Source organism: Hyaena hyaena, unplaced genomic scaffold, assembly GCF_003009895.1.
Source record: "Hyaena hyaena isolate Hyena2069 unplaced genomic scaffold, ASM300989v1 scaffold_108, whole genome shotgun sequence".
NCBI lineage: Eukaryota > Metazoa > Chordata > Mammalia > Carnivora > Hyaenidae > Hyaena > Hyaena hyaena.
This window is the reverse complement of record NW_024080741.1, coordinates 2,007,357-2,029,531: the sequence shown is the minus strand read 5'-3', so window position 1 is coordinate 2,029,531 and position 22,175 is coordinate 2,007,357. Positions and strand designations below refer to the sequence as shown.

The 22,175-nt window shown below is 36.5% G+C and overlaps 1 protein-coding gene across 2 annotated transcripts in view; it reads right to left on the bottom strand.

Moving 5' to 3' along the window:
* KDM5A (lysine demethylase 5A) overlaps positions 1-22,175 on the bottom strand; it is a 95,087-nt gene that overhangs the window by 60,740 nt on the left and 12,172 nt on the right. For both annotated transcript variants that reach the window (XR_005529101.1, XM_039236294.1), the window contains exons 4-10: positions 18,816-18,986; positions 16,672-16,806; positions 11,891-11,996; positions 10,652-10,743; positions 9,890-10,048; positions 7,890-8,009; positions 6,887-7,045 (exon numbers count right to left, since the gene is read on the bottom strand). Coding sequence is in view for 1 of the 2 variants with exons in the window: in XM_039236294.1 (XP_039092225.1) it covers positions 6,887-7,045; positions 7,890-8,009; positions 9,890-10,048; positions 10,652-10,743; positions 11,891-11,996; positions 16,672-16,806; positions 18,816-18,986 (942 nt within the window). In the remaining variant the exon portion in view is untranslated. The remainder of the gene's footprint in view (positions 1-6,886; positions 7,046-7,889; positions 8,010-9,889; positions 10,049-10,651; positions 10,744-11,890; positions 11,997-16,671; positions 16,807-18,815; positions 18,987-22,175) is intronic.

Sequence of the window (22,175 nt, the reverse complement as noted above, 5' to 3'; positions counted from 1 at the left end):
CCACTACAAATGTACCTAGAAATACTGATAAATTATAACAATAATAAAAACACTTGTTTCATAGATATTGAATTCAAAAGAAAAAAGAATTTCCAGTCTCCAGAAACAAAAAAAAAAAAAAAAAAAAAAAAGGAAAGAAAGGCAGAATGAAAAAGGAAAGCTACTGTCTGAATTTTCAGAGACTTCTCTGGATATAAGGACTGGACACTGAGTTTCAAAAGCCTACCCTAAAGCCATATGAAGGAAAGCTTAAAGAACTTATCATCCTTATGGGGAGCAGTTCTCAAAGTGGGGTCTAGGGAACCCAAGACTATTTCAGGGACTATGCAAAGTCAAACTATTTTCATAATAATTGTAAGATGTTATTTTGCATTTTTAATCTCATTCTTACAGAGGATACATATGTGACATCACAAAAGACTGACAACAGACTGAATGCACAAAGAGATAAGTGAATCCAGCTGCCTTCTATTAGGTGGTCGATAAATGCTGAATGTGGATGCCAGGTACCGAGGGAATGAGGGAAGTTCATCATTATATGTCCTTTCCATAATACAAAGCTAAAATATTAAAACCGTCAAAGAGGTTTAACAGTGAACGACAAAGCTGAAGACAGAATATGTCAACTAGAAGTCAGATTTGAGAATATCATCCATAATGCAGCACAACAAAATGGAAACTATAAACATGTAGTTAAGAGTCACAGAGGACAAAAGAAGAAAGTCCAACATAGGTTTAAGTAGGAGTTCCATTGAGGAATAGTAAAGAAATATGGTTTATACCCTCAATAAGACTTTTTTAAAAAAGGTTTTCAAAAAATACTAGTCAATATGTTTGTTGGTTGGTCAGCTGCTTGTCTGAAAACATAATGAATCTAGTTGAAGACAAAAGAACTACATACAAAAAGTTTCAAGACAAGGGTATATATATTAAACTGCAAACACAGATATGAGAGTAAATTCTTTAGTTTTTCAGAGGACAGTAGTAATTAGCATGGGTTTGCATCATTAAGAAAACTTTACAGAAAAAGAAGCTGAGTAAAGCTTAGAAAAATAGATAAGATTTGACAGTGAATGAGAGACAGAATACACACCATCCTGACTGGTGGAGGGGAAGAATGATACAGTCATACTCGGAAATATAGGAAATAAAACTAGAAAAGAAGAATGGACCTTTAACCTTAAGAAGCTTGGCTTTTATTGTATATTCAGATGAGAAATAAAACAGATCTGAAAAATGAAATAATATACACATAGTGTCTTAAATATTTTTAAACTTTCGTTTATGGAAAATTTCAGACATAAACAAAAGTAGACAAAACTGTATAATGAACCCGCGAAGACCTCTCAACCTTAACATCTTAAGTAAAAGCAATATATTAAAAAAGATTGCAGAGACAAGCAGTAAGCAGAATATCTGGTTAGCGTAACAGGCCTAAGACTGCTATTCTTCAAAAAGCGTGCTTAAAGTTCTCTTGGCTGATATATAGAAACTTACATGACAAACAGCTCCCTACACTAATAAAAACAGAGTGATTCATGATGACTAGACCATACAATGTGGTTAATATACACTTGTTTTCCTTCTGGGAGTCTGGGATTTTTATAGTATGTGTTAAGCAGAAGATGCCTACGTCACCAGCCTCCAATAAAAACTCTGAGCATTGGGTCTCTAATGAGCTTTCCTGGTAGGCAATACTTCCTACATGTTATCAATTATATTAGTGCGTTCTGTGTAACTCCATCAGGGAGGACTCTTGGAAGCTTCTACCTAGTTCTCTCTGGACTTGGACCAGGTATCTTTTCCCTTTGTTGATTCTGACTATGGTAAATCATAACCATGAGTCCTCCCAGAAAATCACTGAACCTAGAAATGGCTTTGGGAACTCCAAACACAAGTGGTCACTGTCTAAGACTATGACAATCATCCCAACATGACGTGACAGGACCTACACAAAGACAGTAGTAGTGGGTATGAAAAGAAGCCAGTCCTACAGAAAATAATGAAAAATGAACAGGATTTAGTCAATGATTTAATATAGAAGAAAGACACAAAGAAAAAAATGTTCCCAAGGTTTCAAGTGCTATGCCTATTTTTATTCCTCAGAAGCCCTGTTGGTGGAGCACACAGTATTTGTAAGGCAATATATTAACTTCAGAAGTACTTCTCTAGTCAACTACGATACCAGAGAAATATGCTATCAGATACCAAGAGCTAATTCATACAGAAGCTCAACATAAATGTACAATGTCTGGTGAAAAGCTGGTAGTTATCTACTACTTTATATTTTAATACAGTAACTTTACAATAACTGATATAGTATAAAAAGTCTGAAGGTTTTACACAAATTGTCTAATTAGTCCTTAAAATCCTTTTGTAATAAAGAAGTCCTCTCATTCTATCTTTAAACACAAAAAAAGTATCCTGTAAAAAACATTACTGCTTACAAAACAAATAGCAAATCCATGATCCAGTCTAGAAAAAGGTTGTATCACCTGTCTCTTCACACTATGGTTGGTTATAGCCCAGCATTTCTCCACATTTATGAAGGTGAATTGAGGAAAAGCAGAAATAAATATTCATTTAAAACTCAAACATGGAAAAGAATATTTATATTATTAGTATTAATTGTTTAAGTTTGACACTTAAAATAATTTTTAAAAACTCTGTGACCCTGTTTCTAAGATTAAGATTAGAAGATATAAATATCTGTTAAAGAACAACTTGAAAATTCAGAATAGAAACAATAATCAGAAAAAGACAAGAGCTATATAATCAAGTCTCTTCCCAACAATTCAATAATAGGATACTATTACTGAATTGGGTATAAACAAATCAGATTAATTTCAGTGATACTGATAAAACCATCTGTATATTATCTATGTTCTCCATCTATTGTAATCATTCTTTCTCCCTTGGTAAACCAATGTGTATTCTCTAGTCTATATTATCCTAACCTGATTATCCCAACCTGTACTCTGCCTATGCAGAAGGAAAAACACAAAAACAAGGCTAAAATATAAGAAAGCTGAAAGATTATTACTTTTGATCATAAATAAAACAAATGTGTGGGGATGACCACTGGGTGTTATATGGAAACCAACCTGACAATAAACTATTTGTAAACAGATAAATAAATAAATGAGGCAAATGAAAACTTCATTCAGCACATAGTAAGTGCTCAGATATTGGTTGGCATAATATCCAATGAGATTATACCATGAACAAACCGCGAAAGTAATGCTATAATGAATTAGGACAGATTGGACAGGGCTTAAAGGCCCAAAAACAAAAAACAAAAAAGGGTAAGACCATGTAAGCAGTATACTCCATTTCTGTTTAAAAAAGAATATGGAATACTGCATGTGTGATATATAAATGCTTGCACAGACACACTGTATCTGAAGAATGGCTAGAAGATGAAATAGTGTCTTCCTCTGTTACACTGGAGATCTGGGTAGGAGGGAGACTTTCAACTGTAAAGCATTTCCAGCAGTGGTAATATAAAGAGGTTGGGCAATTCCCCTCCACAAGAAAACAAAGATAAATCTGGACAAAAATATCAAAACAACCATTTTAGGTCACTAGAAATCAACTAAAGGCAAACAACAGAACAAGACAAAAAACTGAGAAGCATTTACTATTGAAAGACTAAAAGGCTGAATAAAAACATTCCCAGATAAGCAAAGACTGAAAGAATTCATTCCTTAGCAGACCCATACTACAAATAAAAGCAGTCTTCTAGGCTGAAAGAAAACGACTCCCAAAATGTAACTTGGATCCCATAGGAATAAATGAAGAGCATCAGAAATGATGTATTTGTGAGTAAACATGTAAAAGAGTACATGTGTATTTTTAATTTTTTTAGAAAAGTGAGATGATTTAAAGTAATAAATATATTGCTGTGTTGCTGTGTTTATTTACCATGGAGACATAACGTACAACAATACAGTGGGAAATGAAGAAAAAAGTTGCTATAGTCACCAGAATTAAATCAATATTAACATAAAGTAGGCTGTATAAAGACAATTTAAAAAGATAAAAAGGGGCAAAAAGGAGCACCGGGGTGGCTCAGTTGATTAAGTGCCTGACCCTTCTTCTTGACTCAAGTCATGATCTCATGGTTCATGAAATCGAGCCCCACGTAGGGCTCTGCACCAACAGCACATAGCCTGCTTAGGATTCTCTCTTTCCCTCTCTTTCTGCCTTTTCCATGCAAACATGCATGCACTCTCTCTCTCAGAAATAAACTTTCATAAATAAATACAATGCATATTATAATTCTCAGAACCACTAAGTAACTAAAAAGTATATATGCCAAATCTGAAGGAATTAAAATGGTATTATGAGGGGCGCCTGGGTGGCTTAGTCGGTTAAGCATCCGACTTTCTCTTAGGTCATGATCTCGCGGTTCGTGGGTTCGAGCCCCGCGTCAGGCTCTGTGCTGACTGCCAGCTCAGAGCCTGGAGGCTGTTTCAGAGCCTGTGACTCCCTCTCTCTCTGACCCTCCCCTGCTCACGCTGTCTCTCTCTCTCCTAGAAATAAATAAAACATTAAAAAAAAATTTTTTTTAAATAATAAAATGATATTATGAAAAATATGTATTTAACACCAAAAAAGGGCCACAAGAGACAGGAACAGAAAAAAAAAAACATGAGACATATAAAATAAAATCACAAAATGGACAGACAAAAATCATCCATGTCAATAAATTAAATGCAAATGCAGTAAACACTCCAATCAAAAGGCAACCCTCAGATTAGATTTTTTTAAAAAGCAAGATCCATGGGGCGCCTAGGTGGCTCAGTCAGTTAAGCGTCCGACTTTGGCTCAGGTCATGATCTCACAGTTTGTGGGTTCGAGCCCCGCATCGGGCTCTGTGCTGACAGCTAGCTCTGAGCCTGGAGCCTGTTTCGGATTCTGCGTCTCCCTCTCTCTGACCCTCCCCTGATCACTCTGTGTGTGTGTCTCTCTCTCAGAAATAAAACATTAGAAATAACTAAACAAAGTAAGATAAAAAATAAAAAAGCAAGATCCCAAGGTACCTGGGTGGCTCAGTTGGTTAGGTGGCCGACTCCTGATTTCAGCTCAGGTCATGATCTCACAGTTCCCAAGTTCAAGCCCCCTGTTGGGCTCTGTGCTAATAGCATGGAGCCTGCTTGAAACTTCCTCCCTCCCTCTCTCTGCCCCTCTCCTCCTGGCAGGCACACATATGTACACTCTCTCAAAAATAAATAAAAATAGGGGCGCCTGGGTGGCTTAGTCGGTTAAGCGTCCAACTTTCGCTTAGGTCATGATCTCGCGGTTCGTGGATTCGAGCCCCGCGTTGGGCTTTGTGCTGACTGCCAGCTCAGAGCCTGAAGCCTATTTCAGAGTCTGTCTCCCTCTCTCTGACCCTCCCCTGCTCGCGCTGTCTCTCTCTCTCCTAGAAATAAATAAAAAAATATTTTAAAAAATAAAAAAATAAATAAATAAAAATAAGGTTTTTTTTTTTTTTTTAAAAAGCAAGATCCAATCATATCCTCCCACAAAAGACATACTTTAGATTCTAAGATACAAATAGTGTCAAAGTAAAAGAGTGTTAAAAGATATACCTTGCAAACACTAACCTTAAGAGAACTGGGGTGGTTATTCTTTTAACTATATATCCTTCTGCACTATATAACCTTTTTTTTTTTTTTTTTTACCATGTGTAACTCTTTTAGTAGAAAATAAAATTCTTAATGACTGCCAATTATAGAGGGTGAAAAGGACCAAAGTAATAAGAAAAAGAAGTAAATGATCATCTTAATTCAGCTTTATACATAAGGGTCATCTCCTCTGTGACATAACCTTATTATTTATTACAGTTTAAAAGCATATCTGAAAACCTACCTGCCCAGGAAAATTGAAGGAAACTTAATTTTGGATCTATCAATGAAATGTAACTCTTTTTAAATCTTAAATCACCTTTTAGATTCTCAAACACAAAGAGACAATTTTTTTAACTGGAATCAAAATTAAAAAAATTTTTTTAATGTTTTATTTATTTCTGAAAGAGAGAGACAGCATGAGCAGGGGAGGGTCAGAGAGAGAAGGAAACACAGAATCTGAAGCAGGCTCCAGGCTCTGAGCTAGCTGTCAGCACAGAGCCCAACGTGGGGCTCAAACCCATGAACTGTGAGATCATGACTTGAACCGAAGTCAGACACTCAACTGATTGAGCCACCCAGGCGCCCCTAAAAATTTTAAACTAATTAAAATGGTTTTAAAATGCAAAGTTCCCTGTCTACTCCTCCCCTGCTCATTCACACGCTCTCTCTCTCTCTCTCAAAAATAAACATTAAAAATTTTTTTAATGCAGTTAAATTTTTAAACTAATTAAAATGGTTTTAAAATGCAAAGTTCCCTCTTTCTACTCCTCCCCTGCTCATACACATGCTCTCTCTCTCTCTCAAAAATAAACATTTAAAAAAATTTTTTAGTGAAAAGTTAAATTTTTAAGAGTACTTTGAATACATTGTTTTTTATTGTTCTTAATGTTTATTTATTTTTTTTAGAGAGAGGTACAGAGCGTGAGCAGGGGAGAGGGAGAGGGAGACACAGAATCTGAAGCAGGCTCCAGGCTCCAAGCTGTCAGCAAAGAGCCCAACGGGACGCTGGAGCTGTCACAAACCGTAAGATCATGACCTGAACCGAAGTCAGACGCCCCTGACAGAGGGCATTAACTGACTGAGCCACCCAGGAGCCCCTGAATATATTGTGTTTAAAATTATAATTTATAATGTCCAAATACTACATATTGAATATTTTAAATGAACGTATTCACTTAAAATTAGAGAAAGGCAGTTTTCTAAAGACTAAATCAGCTTGGGCTAAGTCTGAATTACTACTGTCTGTTCTGCACCTCTTCTTCTGGCAGCATCTTTCTCCGACCATCCTTTACAGGAAATCCACTTCCAAAGTCTTTTGAGGAGATATCAGCTCCATACTCTACAATAACATCTTCTTCGATGCTGCTCACCAGCCGCCAGAATTCTTTTTCCACTAGTTCTGTAGGAACCATCTACAAAGGGAAAACAAAGATTAGAGATTACTAACTCACTATAACCATAATCTAAAACATAATATTCAGGTCACGTGAACACAAACCCATGATAAAATGATAAGTCTTATTTCCAGAGCTGAAAAGACCAGGGTCCTAGCTTTTTCCAATGAGAATAGGGAAAAGCTAAAGACAATCTAAAAGTTCAGAAAAACATAATAAACTTACACTGCCTTTTTCTGTAAACTGTTTTCTAACTAAGAAATATAAAAATGACCCAGGATATCAAGAAAGAAAAATGGAAATGCAAAAATCAAGGCTGAATTTTAACAACTTTGGCAAATTTTTTGTATAAGGATTTTAAAAAGCCCAGGATCCGGGGCGCCTGGGTGGCTCAGCCAGTTAAGCGTCCGACTTAGGCTCAGATCATGATCTCACAGTCCATGGGTTTGGAGCCTGCTTTGGATTCTGTGTCTCCTCTCTCCCGCTCAAGCTTTGTCTCTGTCTCAAAAATAAATAAACTTTAAAAAAAATTTTTTTTAAAAAGCCCAAGATCCCCTTGGAAAACAGCAAACTTCATATTACAAATAACTAAACAAAAAGGAGCAACTGCTACATACTTCATGGTTTTCTATAAAAGATTTCTCACAGAAGACTGATAAACAATTCAAAGATCAAAGCAGATTTCTCAACAGGAGAGTATACACTGCCACATTATCAAGTGAAAAAAATAGAAACAGATACCAGGCCCCTGATCTTTTTATCATTTTTTTCATGCTGTCCCATGAAATGATGAAAGTAAAAAGCTTCGGATACAGATACATCTTAAGACCTCCCCAAACGGACCTAAAAGAAAGATACTCACATGAACTGGCATATTGAAATAATCAGACTTAAAATTATCTGCCATCTCTCCAAAGCTTTGGAGTGTATACTCTCGTACTGCTTGTTCAAATCCAAAGGCCTCTCGAGGTTTATTGCACTCCTAGGAAGAAGAAATACCTAAGATAAACTCACTGAAAATGAACTGAACAAAATATTAAGTCTCTCAGGCATTACTTTCTTTGATCATTTCCCTAGGTGAAGCAAATCCAATCAACCTTAGACAGCAAAGCAAGTATTAATTTCTTGCAATACGGAATCGGGAAATAATGTTCTACAACCTCAACTGCATTTTCAGACTTCCAGGAGGAAGGTGGTAATGACACAGCCTCAGACTCTGGAGTTGGCATTAAGCTCAGACCAAGACAAGCACCTGGAGGACTGCTGACATGCAATCAAGCCCAGGGATGCTAATCATTCTCAGTTTATCAGTGGATTTAGCAATGGAGAAAATAAATGTTCATAGACGAAGGAATGATAATGGATAAAGGGATATCCACTGGATTGCTAGAATATCCAGCTATAGGAATGGTGGTCTCACACCACCAATCACCCTAACCGGTATCTTAACACAAATTCTCAGAGAAGAACTGCTTCTGAATCATCTAACGATGAGATTAAATAATTCAAAGCTTTGAATACACCTAGATACAACCCAGCCAACTTCTTCCCTTCCACATCCTAGCACAACATTCTGTTAAAACAAGTAAACAGATTAGGTATTTCAGAACAATAATGTCGATGTAATCTTTGAATAAGAATTAAGAATACTCAAGTAAAAATTTAAATAGCTAATAAATACTATCAGTTTATCTGTTAACATGAAAATTGGAGGCATAAATCCTAAATTCTAGAGCTTCAGGTCTGATTTTTACTTTGGGGTTTTTTTTTTTTTTTTTTGAAGTTTACTTATTTAAATAATCCCTACAACATGGGGCTTGAACCCATGACCCCAAGACCAAGAATTACATGCTCTAGGGTGCTGGCTGGGTGGCTCAGTCGGATGAACATCCAACTTTGGGTCAGGTCATGATCTCTTGGTTTATGATTTCGAGCCCCACATTGGGCTCGCTGCTGTCAGCACAGAGCCTGCTTTGGATCCTCTGTCACCCCCTCTTGGCCCCTCCTCTGCTCACACTCTCTCTCTCTCAAAAACAAAACATTAAAACAAACAAACAAACAAAAAAAGTTACATGCTCTTCCAACCGAGCCAGCCAGGTGTCCAGGGATATGAACGTTCTGAGCAAAAGTATCATACATTCACTTACAGCAATAAACAGAATTATCTAACCAATAGTCAGAAAAAGAGCTTTTGAAAGGCAAGCTGCCATAATACAACTACTACATTTTCATTCAATATTGCTCTTAAAAAATCCTAGAGGGGCGCCTGGGTGGCTTAGTCGGTTAAGCGTCCGACTTTCGCTTAGGTCATGATCTCGCGGTTCGTGGGTTCGAGCCCCGCGTCGGGCCCTGTGCTGACTGCCAGCTCGGAGCCTGGAGCCTGTTTCAGTCTGTGACTCCCTCTCTCTCTGACCCTCCCCTGCTCACGCTGTCTCTCTCTCTCTCTCTCCTAGAAATAAATAAAACATTAAAAAAAAAAAAAAATCCTAGAGATTTTAGGGCACCTAGGTGGCTCAGTCGTTAAACATCTAACTTAGGCTTAGGTGTCATAATCTAACAGTTCATGAGTTCAAGTCCCACGTCAGGTGAGCTCGAGCCCTGCTTCAGGTGAGCAAAAGCTCTGCTTTGGGTAAAACATGAACCCTGGATGAGCCCCAATTCTCTCTCTCTCTCTCTCTCCCCCCCATCCCCTTTCTGCCTCTTGCTCACCGGTGCCCTCTCCTTCTCTCAAAAAGAAAATCCTAGAGATTTTAAACATCGAAGAACAAAGCAAGCACTTTTGGGAATTGGATTTGCTGTATGTGTGTATGTGTGCATTACTGTTACTAATTTAAAAAGGATCTATAAAGCTTAGGCTTGTACCTCAGCAACGCATTTAGGACATCTCCAGTCTCCTTTGGGCACATCAGGTAGTGGGGGAATTAAACAAAATGTATGATAGCTGTCATCACATCCATCACACAAAAGCAATTTATCTTCATTATTTCCCCGACCACAAAACATACAAACATAGAGATCAACCTGTTAGAAAACAAACAAAATAAAATAAAAGTCTATTTTCTACAATAAGTAATACTGAATTTTTACCAGGAACTCCTTAATTGAAACAAACAAAATAATGTATACTAAAAAGTACATAAAACTTAAATCCTGAATATTTTTTAAATAATTGTATTTAAACAGGTTTTCATAAAACTTCCTCAATTTCCTCAGTGCTTCTACAGGCAAGTTAATAAAAGCATATCAAGGTATCGGAATAAAGAAAGACCACAAATCTAGGCCAGAAAGTCAATTACTATAAATAAAATACACCATGTCATCCTTCCTATACACAAACACTCCTTGTAGAGAATGAATACTGAGCACTGTCTAAAATACAGCTCAAGAATTTACATATTCCAATTCTCTCACTCACAAGGTATATGTGAGGATAACTTAGGGGAAGGGTCAATGTAAATGGACAAAGCAAGGTTAACGTTACATAAACGAAGCTGTAACTTTAAATTTACCATCTAGTCTTCTAACCAAACGAACTAACCAAATGGCATACTAATATATAACGAGATAAAAAGTGCAAAACTAAAAATAAATCCTTTCCCTCCTGACATATCTCAGAACACTTACAAAGTTAACAGAGAGAGTTCCTTTCCGTTGTCTCATTTGCATGTTAAATGCGTCTGACCTGTTGGTAACTTTTCGTCTTCGGGAGACCTCATCTTGAAATAAAAATAGTTATATAATAATAGTAAAAACTAATGTTGAGAGCTTACTCTGGACCAGATACTATTTAAAATTATTTAAATTAAATCTCACAATACTAAGAGGTAGATATGCTATTATCCCCGTTGAAGACAAAGAATCTAAAGAATAGAGAAGTAACTTGCCCCAAATCATACAGCCAGTCAGTGGCAGATCTGGGAATCCATTCCAGGCAATCAAGCTCAAGAGAGCTGAACTGCTAATTCTATGCTGCCTATATGCAGTACTTATCAGGGACTACCTTGAGACTAGTTTTCAGATTACTGACAGCCAATGCATTAAGAATCAAAAGATAATAAAGTGCTTAATTCTTAAAAGGGTAATAATAAATATCATAATGTATTTGGTAGGTCCTATCACACTGAATGTCTTTACAGTGATGGGACAGTATTATCTAATCCTCCAGATTTCTCGTCCACAATCTGAATTGTGACTTATATCACAAAATGGGTAATAACTAATATGACTTATGATGATGGCACTTCATTAAATTCATATATATTAAAAACAAATCCAACACAGTCTTTGTTAAACAGAGTTTTCAAACTGACACGTACAAAGAATAGCAAAACTTGATCTTTACATTAGAAATTTTACTTACAAGAAGTTTCAAACATACTAAGCTGAGAATAACTAGGCTTTCTTCAAACAGTTTTTTAAATGAAGTGTCATAATATAACAATGAAGTGTCATAATATAACAATTATGGAAAAATAACAAAATTAGAATTAGAATGTAAGTCATAACCTCCCCATAGTACGTGTTGATACTAAAAGTCAGGGAACCCTGTCTCTGAACTTAATAGCTTTAGATCACCAAGTAATAAGAAGAATTTATTTCACATTCTCTCATAAACTAGCCCTTAGAAACTATAAATTTCTGTATCACGTATCAGACATGAAAAGGAAAATTTCACCCTTTCAAATATTGTAAAAATTCAATAAAATATGGTTCCTCAGGCCTTAAATTTAAGATAATCTGCCATAAAAGGTGACCAAAAAACCACATTGCAAGTTTACACTCAAGAAAATCCCAAGGCAGACCGCAATTCAAATATTATTTTTATTATCTTATTTCTTTTCATGACCAAGTAACAGATTTTACCTTCTTTATCTTTTGCTCCCATTGCTAGGCCCACGACCTTAGGGCCAGCCCCAAAAATTCGAAGTTTCTTCAGTTCCGTGTTTCTATTCACTTCTCCAGATTCTGACTAAAAAAAAAAAAAACAAAAAAAAAAAAACTCACATTATCTAATTGTTCTGATTCATGTATTTATTTTCTTACCCAACAAAAGTTTCAAGATCGTCTTCAAAATGATAAAAAAAATGAATTGACTTCTTCTCTCTAAATCCACTCACTGCCTCATTATAACAGCTGAACAGTCATCCAAGCACTATGCAACATCCAGCTTCCTTTCCACAAAAGAAAACCTATCTTTAAGAAAAGCACAGTTGTCAATTAGGCTCTGTCCAGAGACAGATAACACTGGTAATAGCCAGTATAATACTGGTAATAACTCAATAGAGCTCCTCACTTCTAACTTGCTAATGGACATCCATCTTTGAACAGAAGGCAGTATGCCCATCCCATGAGATGAATGATTATCCTAAGCCAATCATGCCATTTCTTATGGCTGGTGATGACCTAGCCAGAGGTAGAAATGTTTTCTTGGTCTAGCCAATGAGACACAGTGAATGTCTACTGGAAGTCTCTGGGAAGGATTTTCATCTTCTAAGAGAAAGTTTCTCAAAGAGTAAGCCTTTTGACCCAACTTCTTCCATACTACTATGAGATTCACCTGGTGAAGGGATGGCCCACCTGGTGCTGGACTCTGCAGCAGCCACACTATCATTAGGAAGTAACGTATTACCCACACACTGAAGAAAGCAAGGCAGAAAGATGGAAAGAGCCTGGCCCTTAATAGCAACGGGCAATTGCTACATCAATCCTAGAACTACCTATTTCGGGAAATCTTATGTGAAAAACGTGTCCTTACATGAAAACTGTGTTGTTAATGTTTAAGCTATTTCTTTTCTGTTTATCATGTGTATGTAGAATATATGTATACACATGTACTTCTTGGTGGTCATGGCAGGTATGCCGAATTCAGTATACCTCAAACATTATTACCTTTTCTAAATCCATTTTTCATTTGTTATGTTCTAGCTCGGTGTCTTTGACAAGGCTTTCTTGTCTTTGACAAGTCTCTTAAACAAGAAACAAGTTATGAAAGATAACTCACTCCCCTTTCTTCTATCACAAACATCACTTGCTTTACTCTGCTAGGGTTGTTTTTTCATCTGTGACCTCATTAGTGAGCTTTCTGAAAGCTTGTTTATATCTTCAAGGTTTGAAGATAAATTACTTTTAATTACGTTCAAAACTTTTTTTGGGAATAAGCTGTTGGGTTGTATCTGTATAAATGTGCTTTTTATTTTCTTGATGTACAATAAAAATTTATACTTGTATCTCACTGCATCATATCTGATTGCAGAAATTAAAGCACAATTTACAAGCAAAAAAAAAGGAGAGAAAACAGTTTGTTTGAAGGGTTATCAAATCCTTAACATATTTATACATTAGAATGAAGCCCATAATACCAATATATCTCATTATTGGTGACACTAAATTTGAGACAGATTTGTCCATTATACTTAAGTTAGTATAATCATATCAAAGTTTACATATATAAAATGCCATTTTGGTTGGTTTGGTTCTTATATGATCATAGGTAGTTTGGTTCTTATCATAAAGTAGTCTTTATTTTGTCCTGGTTTTAGTTTTCCTGACTATATTTTTAGTAAGTTTTGGTTTTTTACTGTACATTCAGAGCGTATGGGCCATCTGAATTCACGATGTAACACTGGTGTTTACCAGTTTTTTTTTTTAACGTTTATTTATTTTAAGAGAAAAAAAGAGAGGGAGCATACATACCCAAGATGGGGAGGGACAAAAAGAGAATCCCATGGAGGCTCTGCACTCTCAACACAGATCTAACCAAGTGTGAGATCCTGAGCCAAAATCAAAAGTTGGATGCTTAACTAAGCCACCAGACGCCCAACAGTTAAAGACATTTTTTTTTAATGTTTATTTTTGAGAGAGAGAGACTGAGACAGAGAATGAGTGGGGTGGGGCAGAAAGGGAAACACAGAATCTAAAGCAGGCTCTAGGTTCTGAGCTGTCAGGACAGAGCCTGACACAGGGCTCAATCTCACAACCATGAGATCGTGACCTGAGCCAAGGTTGGATGTTTAACCAACAGAGGCACCCATTAAGAAATTCTTAACTGGAAATCCTAGGGATGCTTGGCTGGCTCAGTCAGAAGAGCATGTGACTCTTGATCTTAAGGTTGTGAGTTCAAGCGCCACAATGGGTATAGAGATTAAATAAATACATACACAAACACAATCACACACACACACACAAACACAATCACACACACAAATTAATAAATGAATAGCTCTTTGGGGAAAAAAATTCTAAAAAGGTTCTAGTTTCTACCTGTTATCAACCAATCTGATTACAGTGACAATTATTACAATGGGTAAATGGATTCCATGTTGTCCTTTTCTTATAATATGTACAAGCAATTAGCAACAGGACTTTTTCACGGTCTCAGAAGGAACATCAAAAAATTTCATTGCAAGCTGGCAACTGATTAGATGAACAGGGCCACTTGAGGCAACTCTTCAAAAGTGAGTCTTCAGGTCAGAGACTAGTCTTCAACTGTTTCAGGTCTTAAAACAGAATCATCACTATACACCCAAAGATGATCAGAACTTTTGAGATCAACCACAGTAATAAAAATCACTTAATGACTAAACTAAACCAGAGTTTACTAATTTATAACGGTTTATAATTAGAAATTTCTACTATGATATGGGCGCCTGGGTGACTCAAGTCAGTTAAGCGTTTGACTTTTCATTTCGGTTCAGGTCATGATCGCACAATCTGTGAGATCAAGTCCTATGCTGGGCTCTGCTCTGACAGCATGGAGCCTACTTGGGATTCTCTCTCCCTCCCTTTCTCTGCTTCCCCCACTTGCTCTCTTTCTGTCTCAAAATAAATAAACATTAAATAAAATTTTTTTTAAAAATTCCTACTATGATAAATATAAATTAAAAATACATAATAAAACATAACTAAGCTATGAATTAAGTGATTTATGTTATATATTGATAACTTACTAATAAGTGAATAACTCACTTTTCAATGAATTTCTATTAAATTCACACTCCCCATCCCCAAGACACTTACTTTCTGTTATCAAAGTACCTAAGAAGCTAAATTACTATCAAGGAGATTATTTAAGGAGCGTAAATTCAGGGGCACCTGGGTGGCACAGTCGGTTAAGCGTCCAACTTCAGTTTGGTCATGACCTCACAGTTCATGAGTTCTCAAGCTCCACTTTGGGCCACATTGGAGCCTGCTTCAAATTGTGTCTCCCTCTCTCTCCCCCATTCCCCATTCATGCTCATGCATACACGTTCTCTCTAAAATAAATAAACATTAAAAAAAAAAAAAAAAAGAGGGGCACCTGGGTGGCTCAGTCGGCTAAGCATCCAACTTCAGCTCAGGTCATGACTCATGGTTTCTGAGTTCAAGCCCCACTTCAGGCTCTGTGCTGACAGCTCAGAGCCTGGAGCCTGTTTCCGATTCTGTGTCTCCCTCTCTCTGTCTCTCCCTGCTTGTGTTCTCTCTCTATCAAAAATAAACATTAAAAAGTTAAAAAAAATTAAAAAAGGAGCATAAATATAGAGCAAAGAATGGTGCCATGGCATGAAAGACAGATATCCCCTGAGCTCTAGAAAAGCAAGATGAAATATCAACTACCTTCCTCTCTACTAAGAACTCCTCACAACCCTAGGTCCAATAAGTCTTGTTAATAATGAATAGACCAACTTCCTTCTCTGATTCCCACTTTATTACTTTTTTAATGTTGGTTTATTTACTGAGAGAGAGAGAGAGAGAGCGCGCGCGAGCGAGCATGAGCGTGAGCAGAGTAGGGAGGGACAGACAGAGGAGAGAGAGAGAATCTGTTGAGCTCTATGCAGGACTCCATTCCACAAACCGTGAGAAATCAAGAGTCAGGTGCTTAACCAACTGAGCCACCTAGCCCACCCAGCCACTCTGCTCTGGTTCCTACTTTCAATGGAAACCATTTCCATTCTGACAACACGACGTTTCTTTAGATATGTTAAAACCAACAATTAGGATCAAGTTAGGCTGCTCTTTTGGTCCAACCATAGGTTAAATGAAATAAATCTAAGAGTTCTAAGAGCATCTGTCAACCTACAGTCCTGTCTTTACTAACAACTTTAAAAAATATAACTTTGAGGGCCACAAATGGGAATGGGAAAAGGAGGACAAGGGAAGATGAAAAGAATTAGTGTATTTTTCTTCTGATGAAATTATTTCAGGCTACAAGCACACTCTAGAAGCTAAGACACAAACTCACACTCTGGCTTCTAAAGGAATGAGTGAAAAATAAAACCACCCTTTCCTACTCCTCTCACTTCTACTAACCATGAAAATAGAATATACTACAGATCATCATCATACTCTGGTTTCTCTTCAGATCACATAAATCTTTCACCTTTTACTATAGATCATCAGCATGTCTATAACGCTGGCCCTACAACACCCAGAGTTACCCTGGGTAACTGTCATCCCTGTCAAAAACTCTTCAAAATTAACAAAAATCTTGCTAAATCAAATCAGACCGAATTTTATAATTTCTTCCCTTGTTCACTGTAAAAGTAAATGAAAGAGGTCTTTTTAAGTTCTAAAGAACAGTATGTGACTGCCTCCAATAACCACATAGCTGTTCTACACAATCAATGCACTTAAATCGCATGTTAAAAATGACCCATGGAAGCTGATACCTGAGACTTGACACGTCTTGTTCTTTTCGGCAGAATGTTCATTCTTGTGCCCGGCTCTGGGGAAGTTTGGACATCAGTGCCAAGAACCTCAGGCTCTACTTTTTCCTTTAGATCTAAATTAGGCATTTGTACACCCTAAAGAATCAGAGCACACAAAGAGAGCAGATTCACTGATAAGTCGGATTTGAGAATGAGAAAAATAACAAATTTCCAATAAATTCCCAAAATTACATGAAAGCTGGTGATATTTCTAGCCACCAAACTGACCTACAGATTCAAGACAATCCCTATCAAAATGCTAGCAGGCTTTTGTTGTAGAAATTGAGAAGTCAGTCCTAAAATTCATGCGCAAATGTAAATTGTTTGGAAGTTCTGAAAAAAGAAGAACCAAGCTGGAATACCTAATACTACTGGATATCAAAACTTACTATAAAACTATAGTACTCAAAACAGCACAGTATTGGTATCAGGGTAAATATATGGATCAAAGAACAAAACAGAGACCAGAAATAAACCTACATTTATAGTCAACAGATTTTCAACAAAGGTGTCAAAGTAAATGGGAAAATTTAAACAAATGATACTGGTACAGCTGGATATTCATACACACACACACACACACACACACACACACACACACACACAAATGAACTTAAACTTTTACCTCATGCTACACACACACACACACACATACACACACACACAACCTGAAAATGGATCTCAGACCTAAATATAAAAGCTAAAACTATAAAACTTCTAGACGAAAACAAAAAAGAATAGCTTTGGGGCCTTGGGTTAGGAAAAGATTTCTTAGGACAATAAAAGCACAATCCATAGAAGTAGAGGGGAGGGAAGTCAATAAACTACTCTTCAAACAGACACCATTATAAAAATGAAAAGGCAAACCACAGACTAGCAGAAAGTATTTGTAAAATTATATACCTGATAAATGACTTGTATCCAGGTTCTATAGCAAACTCTTAAAATAAGTATGACAAACAACCCAATAAAAAAAAGATCAGAACAGACACTTCATCAAGAAAGATATGCAAATGGCTAATATGCACATGAAAAGATGCACACCACCACTGATCATCAGGGAAATGAAAATTAAAACCACAATGAGATACCACTACACACCCACTAGAATGGCTATAAGCAAAAAAACTGACAATATCAAGTGTTGGCGAAGACAAAGAAACTGGAGGCCTCTACATTACTGGTGGGAATGTAAAATGGTTCAGCCACTTTGGAAAACAGTTTGGCAGTTTCTTAAAAAGTTAAACATAAACTTACCATATAACCCAGCAATTCCACTCCTAGGTATCTACCCAAGAGAAATGAAAACATATGTCCACACAAAGACTTATACATGAATATTCATAGCATTTATTCATAATAGCCATAAACTGGAAACAATCCAACTGTCCACCAATTGGTAAATGGATAAACAAATATGGTATATCCATACAATGGAATATTATCAGCCATAAAAAAGAATGAAGTATTAATACAGAGGCTAAAACACAAATGAACCTTAGAAACATTAGGCTAAGTGAAAGAAGCCAGACACAAAATTCTATTGTATGATTCCATCTTTGTGAAATTTCTACAAAGGCCAAAAACTACAGAGCCAGAAAGCAGATCAGGTATTAACTGGGTTTGAAAGTAGGAACAGGAACCAACTACAACTAAACACAAAGGAACTTTCTGGGCTGATGGAAATATTCTAAAACTGAATTGTGGTGATTACTACATAAATGCATAATTTATTAAAGCTTATTGACTGTATCTGCAATGATTGAATTCTATGGTATGTAAAATTATACCTCAACAAATCTGTTAAAAAAAATACATGAAACCAAGAGGAGAAATTTTTTAAAAAGCTTAAGTCATGAGGATTTATTATTAAATAAATAAATAAATGGCCTTCATTCCCATTAGCCTTTACCTTGTAAACCACCAAATATAGCTGCAATTTTTAAACTACACCTTGCTATCCCAAATTTTGGTACCAGGAGAAATTTTTTTAATTTGCGATGCTTAGCAAACTGCTAACTTGTTATGGTTAACATAGTCTAACATTCAAATTTGGGCAGACTGGATTTATCCACTCCTAAAAAAAAAAAAATGATGCATCTCACCATAAGGCTGACACCAGATTGGAAAAGCTCGTATGGGTAGAGAATTCTTTCATAGTGTGACTTCAAAAGAGACCCAGTTCCTTTTCCTGGCAGATATCCCAAGCGACTACCCACTTTAGACCATTTCTTCTCCTTGGTGACCATTTCAAAACCTCCTTTGCTGGCAACAATCTGAAAACAAAGTAAACATTATTTAAGGAAAGAACAAACATTCATGTATTCTGATTCTGTATCTTGCCTCCTAAATACAAAAATTATTCTGAGCTTAGATTTCTTATTTCCTTTCCATAAATATCTGGTAAAATTGTAACTTGTCAACAATGAAAGTATGAAACAGACAATGATTTTTTGAAATTTTAATGTGTCTATTTTCAATGAACTAGGCACTCAAAAACATTTAGTGAATTTATACTTTGTACTCTACATACCTTGAGAAAACTAAACAGGTTTAAGTCCTCAATATCCACAAAGAACTCAAAATATAAAATAAGAATTAAAAACAGACCAAAATGAACAGAAGAATAAATATTAAGTTATAAAGGTGCCTGGGTAGCTCAGTTGGTTAAGCATCCAACTTCAGTTTAGGTCATGACCTCACAGTTCATGGGTTTGAGCCCTGCATCAGGCTTTGTGCTGACAGTTGAGAGCCTGGAGCCTGCTTCAGGTTCTGTGTCTCTCTACCCCTCACCTGCTTGCGCTCTGTCTCTCCCTCTCTCCTCTCTCTAAAATAAACATTAAAAAAAATTTTTTTTAAAGAATTAGGTTATAAATTAAGTTATACAGTACACAAAATGAACTTAAATCATGAAATTAGAAAATGCACCAAATACCTTACAAAATTTAACAAAAACATCAAGCAAACAGGGGCGCCTGAATGGCTCAGTCAGTTGGTCATCCAACTCTTGATTTTGGCTCAGGTCATAATCTCAAGGTCACGAGATCCAAGCCCCTATGTGGGGCATGGAGCTAGCTTGGGATTCTCCCTCGCCCTCTGTCCCTCCCAACCATCAAAAAAAAGGAAAAAGAAAAGAAAAATGTCAGGCAAACAATGGATTCAGAGGATATTTTGGAAAAGGCTATATTTTTTCAAAAGGAGAAGTTTCACATGGAAGATTATGAAGGAATGATAGGGAAAGATCAGATTATACTAGCAGATTTACTAGAGAACATAGCACAGAATGTATTGATGTAGAAAGAAATGAGCTAAATTGGCCAATTTGGCTAAATGCTCCCATCAAATGAGGCACCAAATAAGGGTACCGGGGTGGCTCAGTCAGTTGAGCATATGTCATGATCTTGCGGTTCGTGAGCTCAAGCCCCGCATCAGGCTCGCTGCTGTCAGCACAGAACCCACTTTAGACCCTCTGTCCCCCTTACTCTCTGCCCCTCCCCTGCTCACACTCTCTCAAAAATAAACATTTATTTTTTTTAAAAGGCACTTATAAAATACACATGTATCAAGGTTCCCTATCTTCCAGCAGTTGATACTATACATCTCAGACAGTCTTCAGTTGACTAACAACAGAATAAAAAGGACTATGACACAATTATTTGAACTCAAAAAAAAAAAAAAAAATTCCTCTTTGAGTATATACTACTGTATTTCTCTGTATCAAAAACAGTTAAGAGAGGGGTGCCTGGCTGGCTCAGTCAGTGGAGAAGGAGACTCTTGACCTCAGGGTTGTGAGTTTGAGCCCCACATTGAACACAGAGCTTACTTAAAAAAAAAAAGAAAAAGTTAAACACAGAACTACCATATGATCCAAAAATTACACCCAAAAGAACTGAAAACAGGGATTTAAATAGATACTTGCAAACCAATGTTCACAACAACATCATTCACAAGAGTCAAAAGGTAGAAACCATCCAAAGGTCCATCAAGAGATGAACAAATAAACAAAATGTGATATACATAAAATGGGGTATTATTCTGCCTTAAAAAGGAATGAAATTAATACACGTGACATGACAAACTTTGAAAATATTATGCTCAGGAAAATAAGCCAAACACAAAAAAATTAACATTTTATGATTTCACTTATATGAAATACCTAGAATAAGCAAATTTATAAAGAGAAGTAGTAAAATAGAGGTCTGAAGGGAGAGTGGAAATTCTGGAAATGAAGAGCAATGATGGTTGTACAACATTTTGAATGTACTTAATGCCACTTAAAAAATGATAACTTCTATGTTACATAGATTTTACCACAAATTTTGTAAAAAGGCTAAGAACATGGACTCTGGAGCCAGATTTCCAAAGTTCAAATCCCAGCTCTACTACATAATAATTGTATGACCTTGGGCAACTTATATAATGTGTGTCTTAGAGTATTCACTATTATTAAAATAATAATGTAACAGCACCCACACTTTATTATGAGGCAGCTGTGAAGACAAACTAAATAAAACATGAAAAACCAAGACAAAATAAGCACTGTATCAATGTGAGCAGCATTATAATGTCTATGTGTGTGGGCAGGAAGCATGCGTGCTATAAATAAGCAAACATTTTCAGCACTTGTGCTCTACTGAGTTATGACAAAGAAGAACCTATACCAAAGCAAAATTTTGCTCTACAGAAATATGTGAAAGCTTGACAGAAAACACGTAAGTTCATATGCACAAGAGCAGAACACATCTCTAATTCTTCAGCTTCTTTTATCACACCCTCAGAGAAGCCCCTCTGAGGCTAACCAAGGGAAAATTATAAAGAGAAAAAAGTTTATTTTTCCAATTTTGCAGTGTAGAGGAAGGCACAATAAAGGGGTTTTAGAGGGCTGTCTGGAAGTAAGCAGATGAAACAGAACGCCTTTCATTCATATCTTTCCAGTGCTTCTACACTAGCAGCTGTTCTAGATGCTTGAGATACATCTGTGAATAAACCAAAGATCTTTGCCCTCATAGTGCTTACATTCTAGTGTGAAAAACAGGCAATAAACATAACATGTAAATATGTAAATTTAAAGTGATAAATCCTGTGGAAGAAATTATTTGATTTTTTTCATGTATGTTTATTTTTGAGAGAGAGAGACAAGAGTGTGAGTGGGGGAGGGGCAGAAAGAGAGGGAGACACAGAATCCGAAGCAGGCTCCAGGTTCTGAGCTGTCAGTACAGAGCCTGATGTGGGGCTCAAACTCATAAACTGTAAGATCATGACCTGAGCCAAAGTCAGATACTTAACTGACTGAGCCACCCAGGTGCCCCGGAAGAAATTTTAAAAACCAGCTAAGAGGACTCACAAGTAGCAGCGTGAGCATTAATTGAAGTATTAACAGTCACAAAAAACTTGACTATAAAGGTGAAATATAAGCAGACTCCTTCAGGTTGAGTTACCCAAGCAGATGTACACGGAATAGTAAA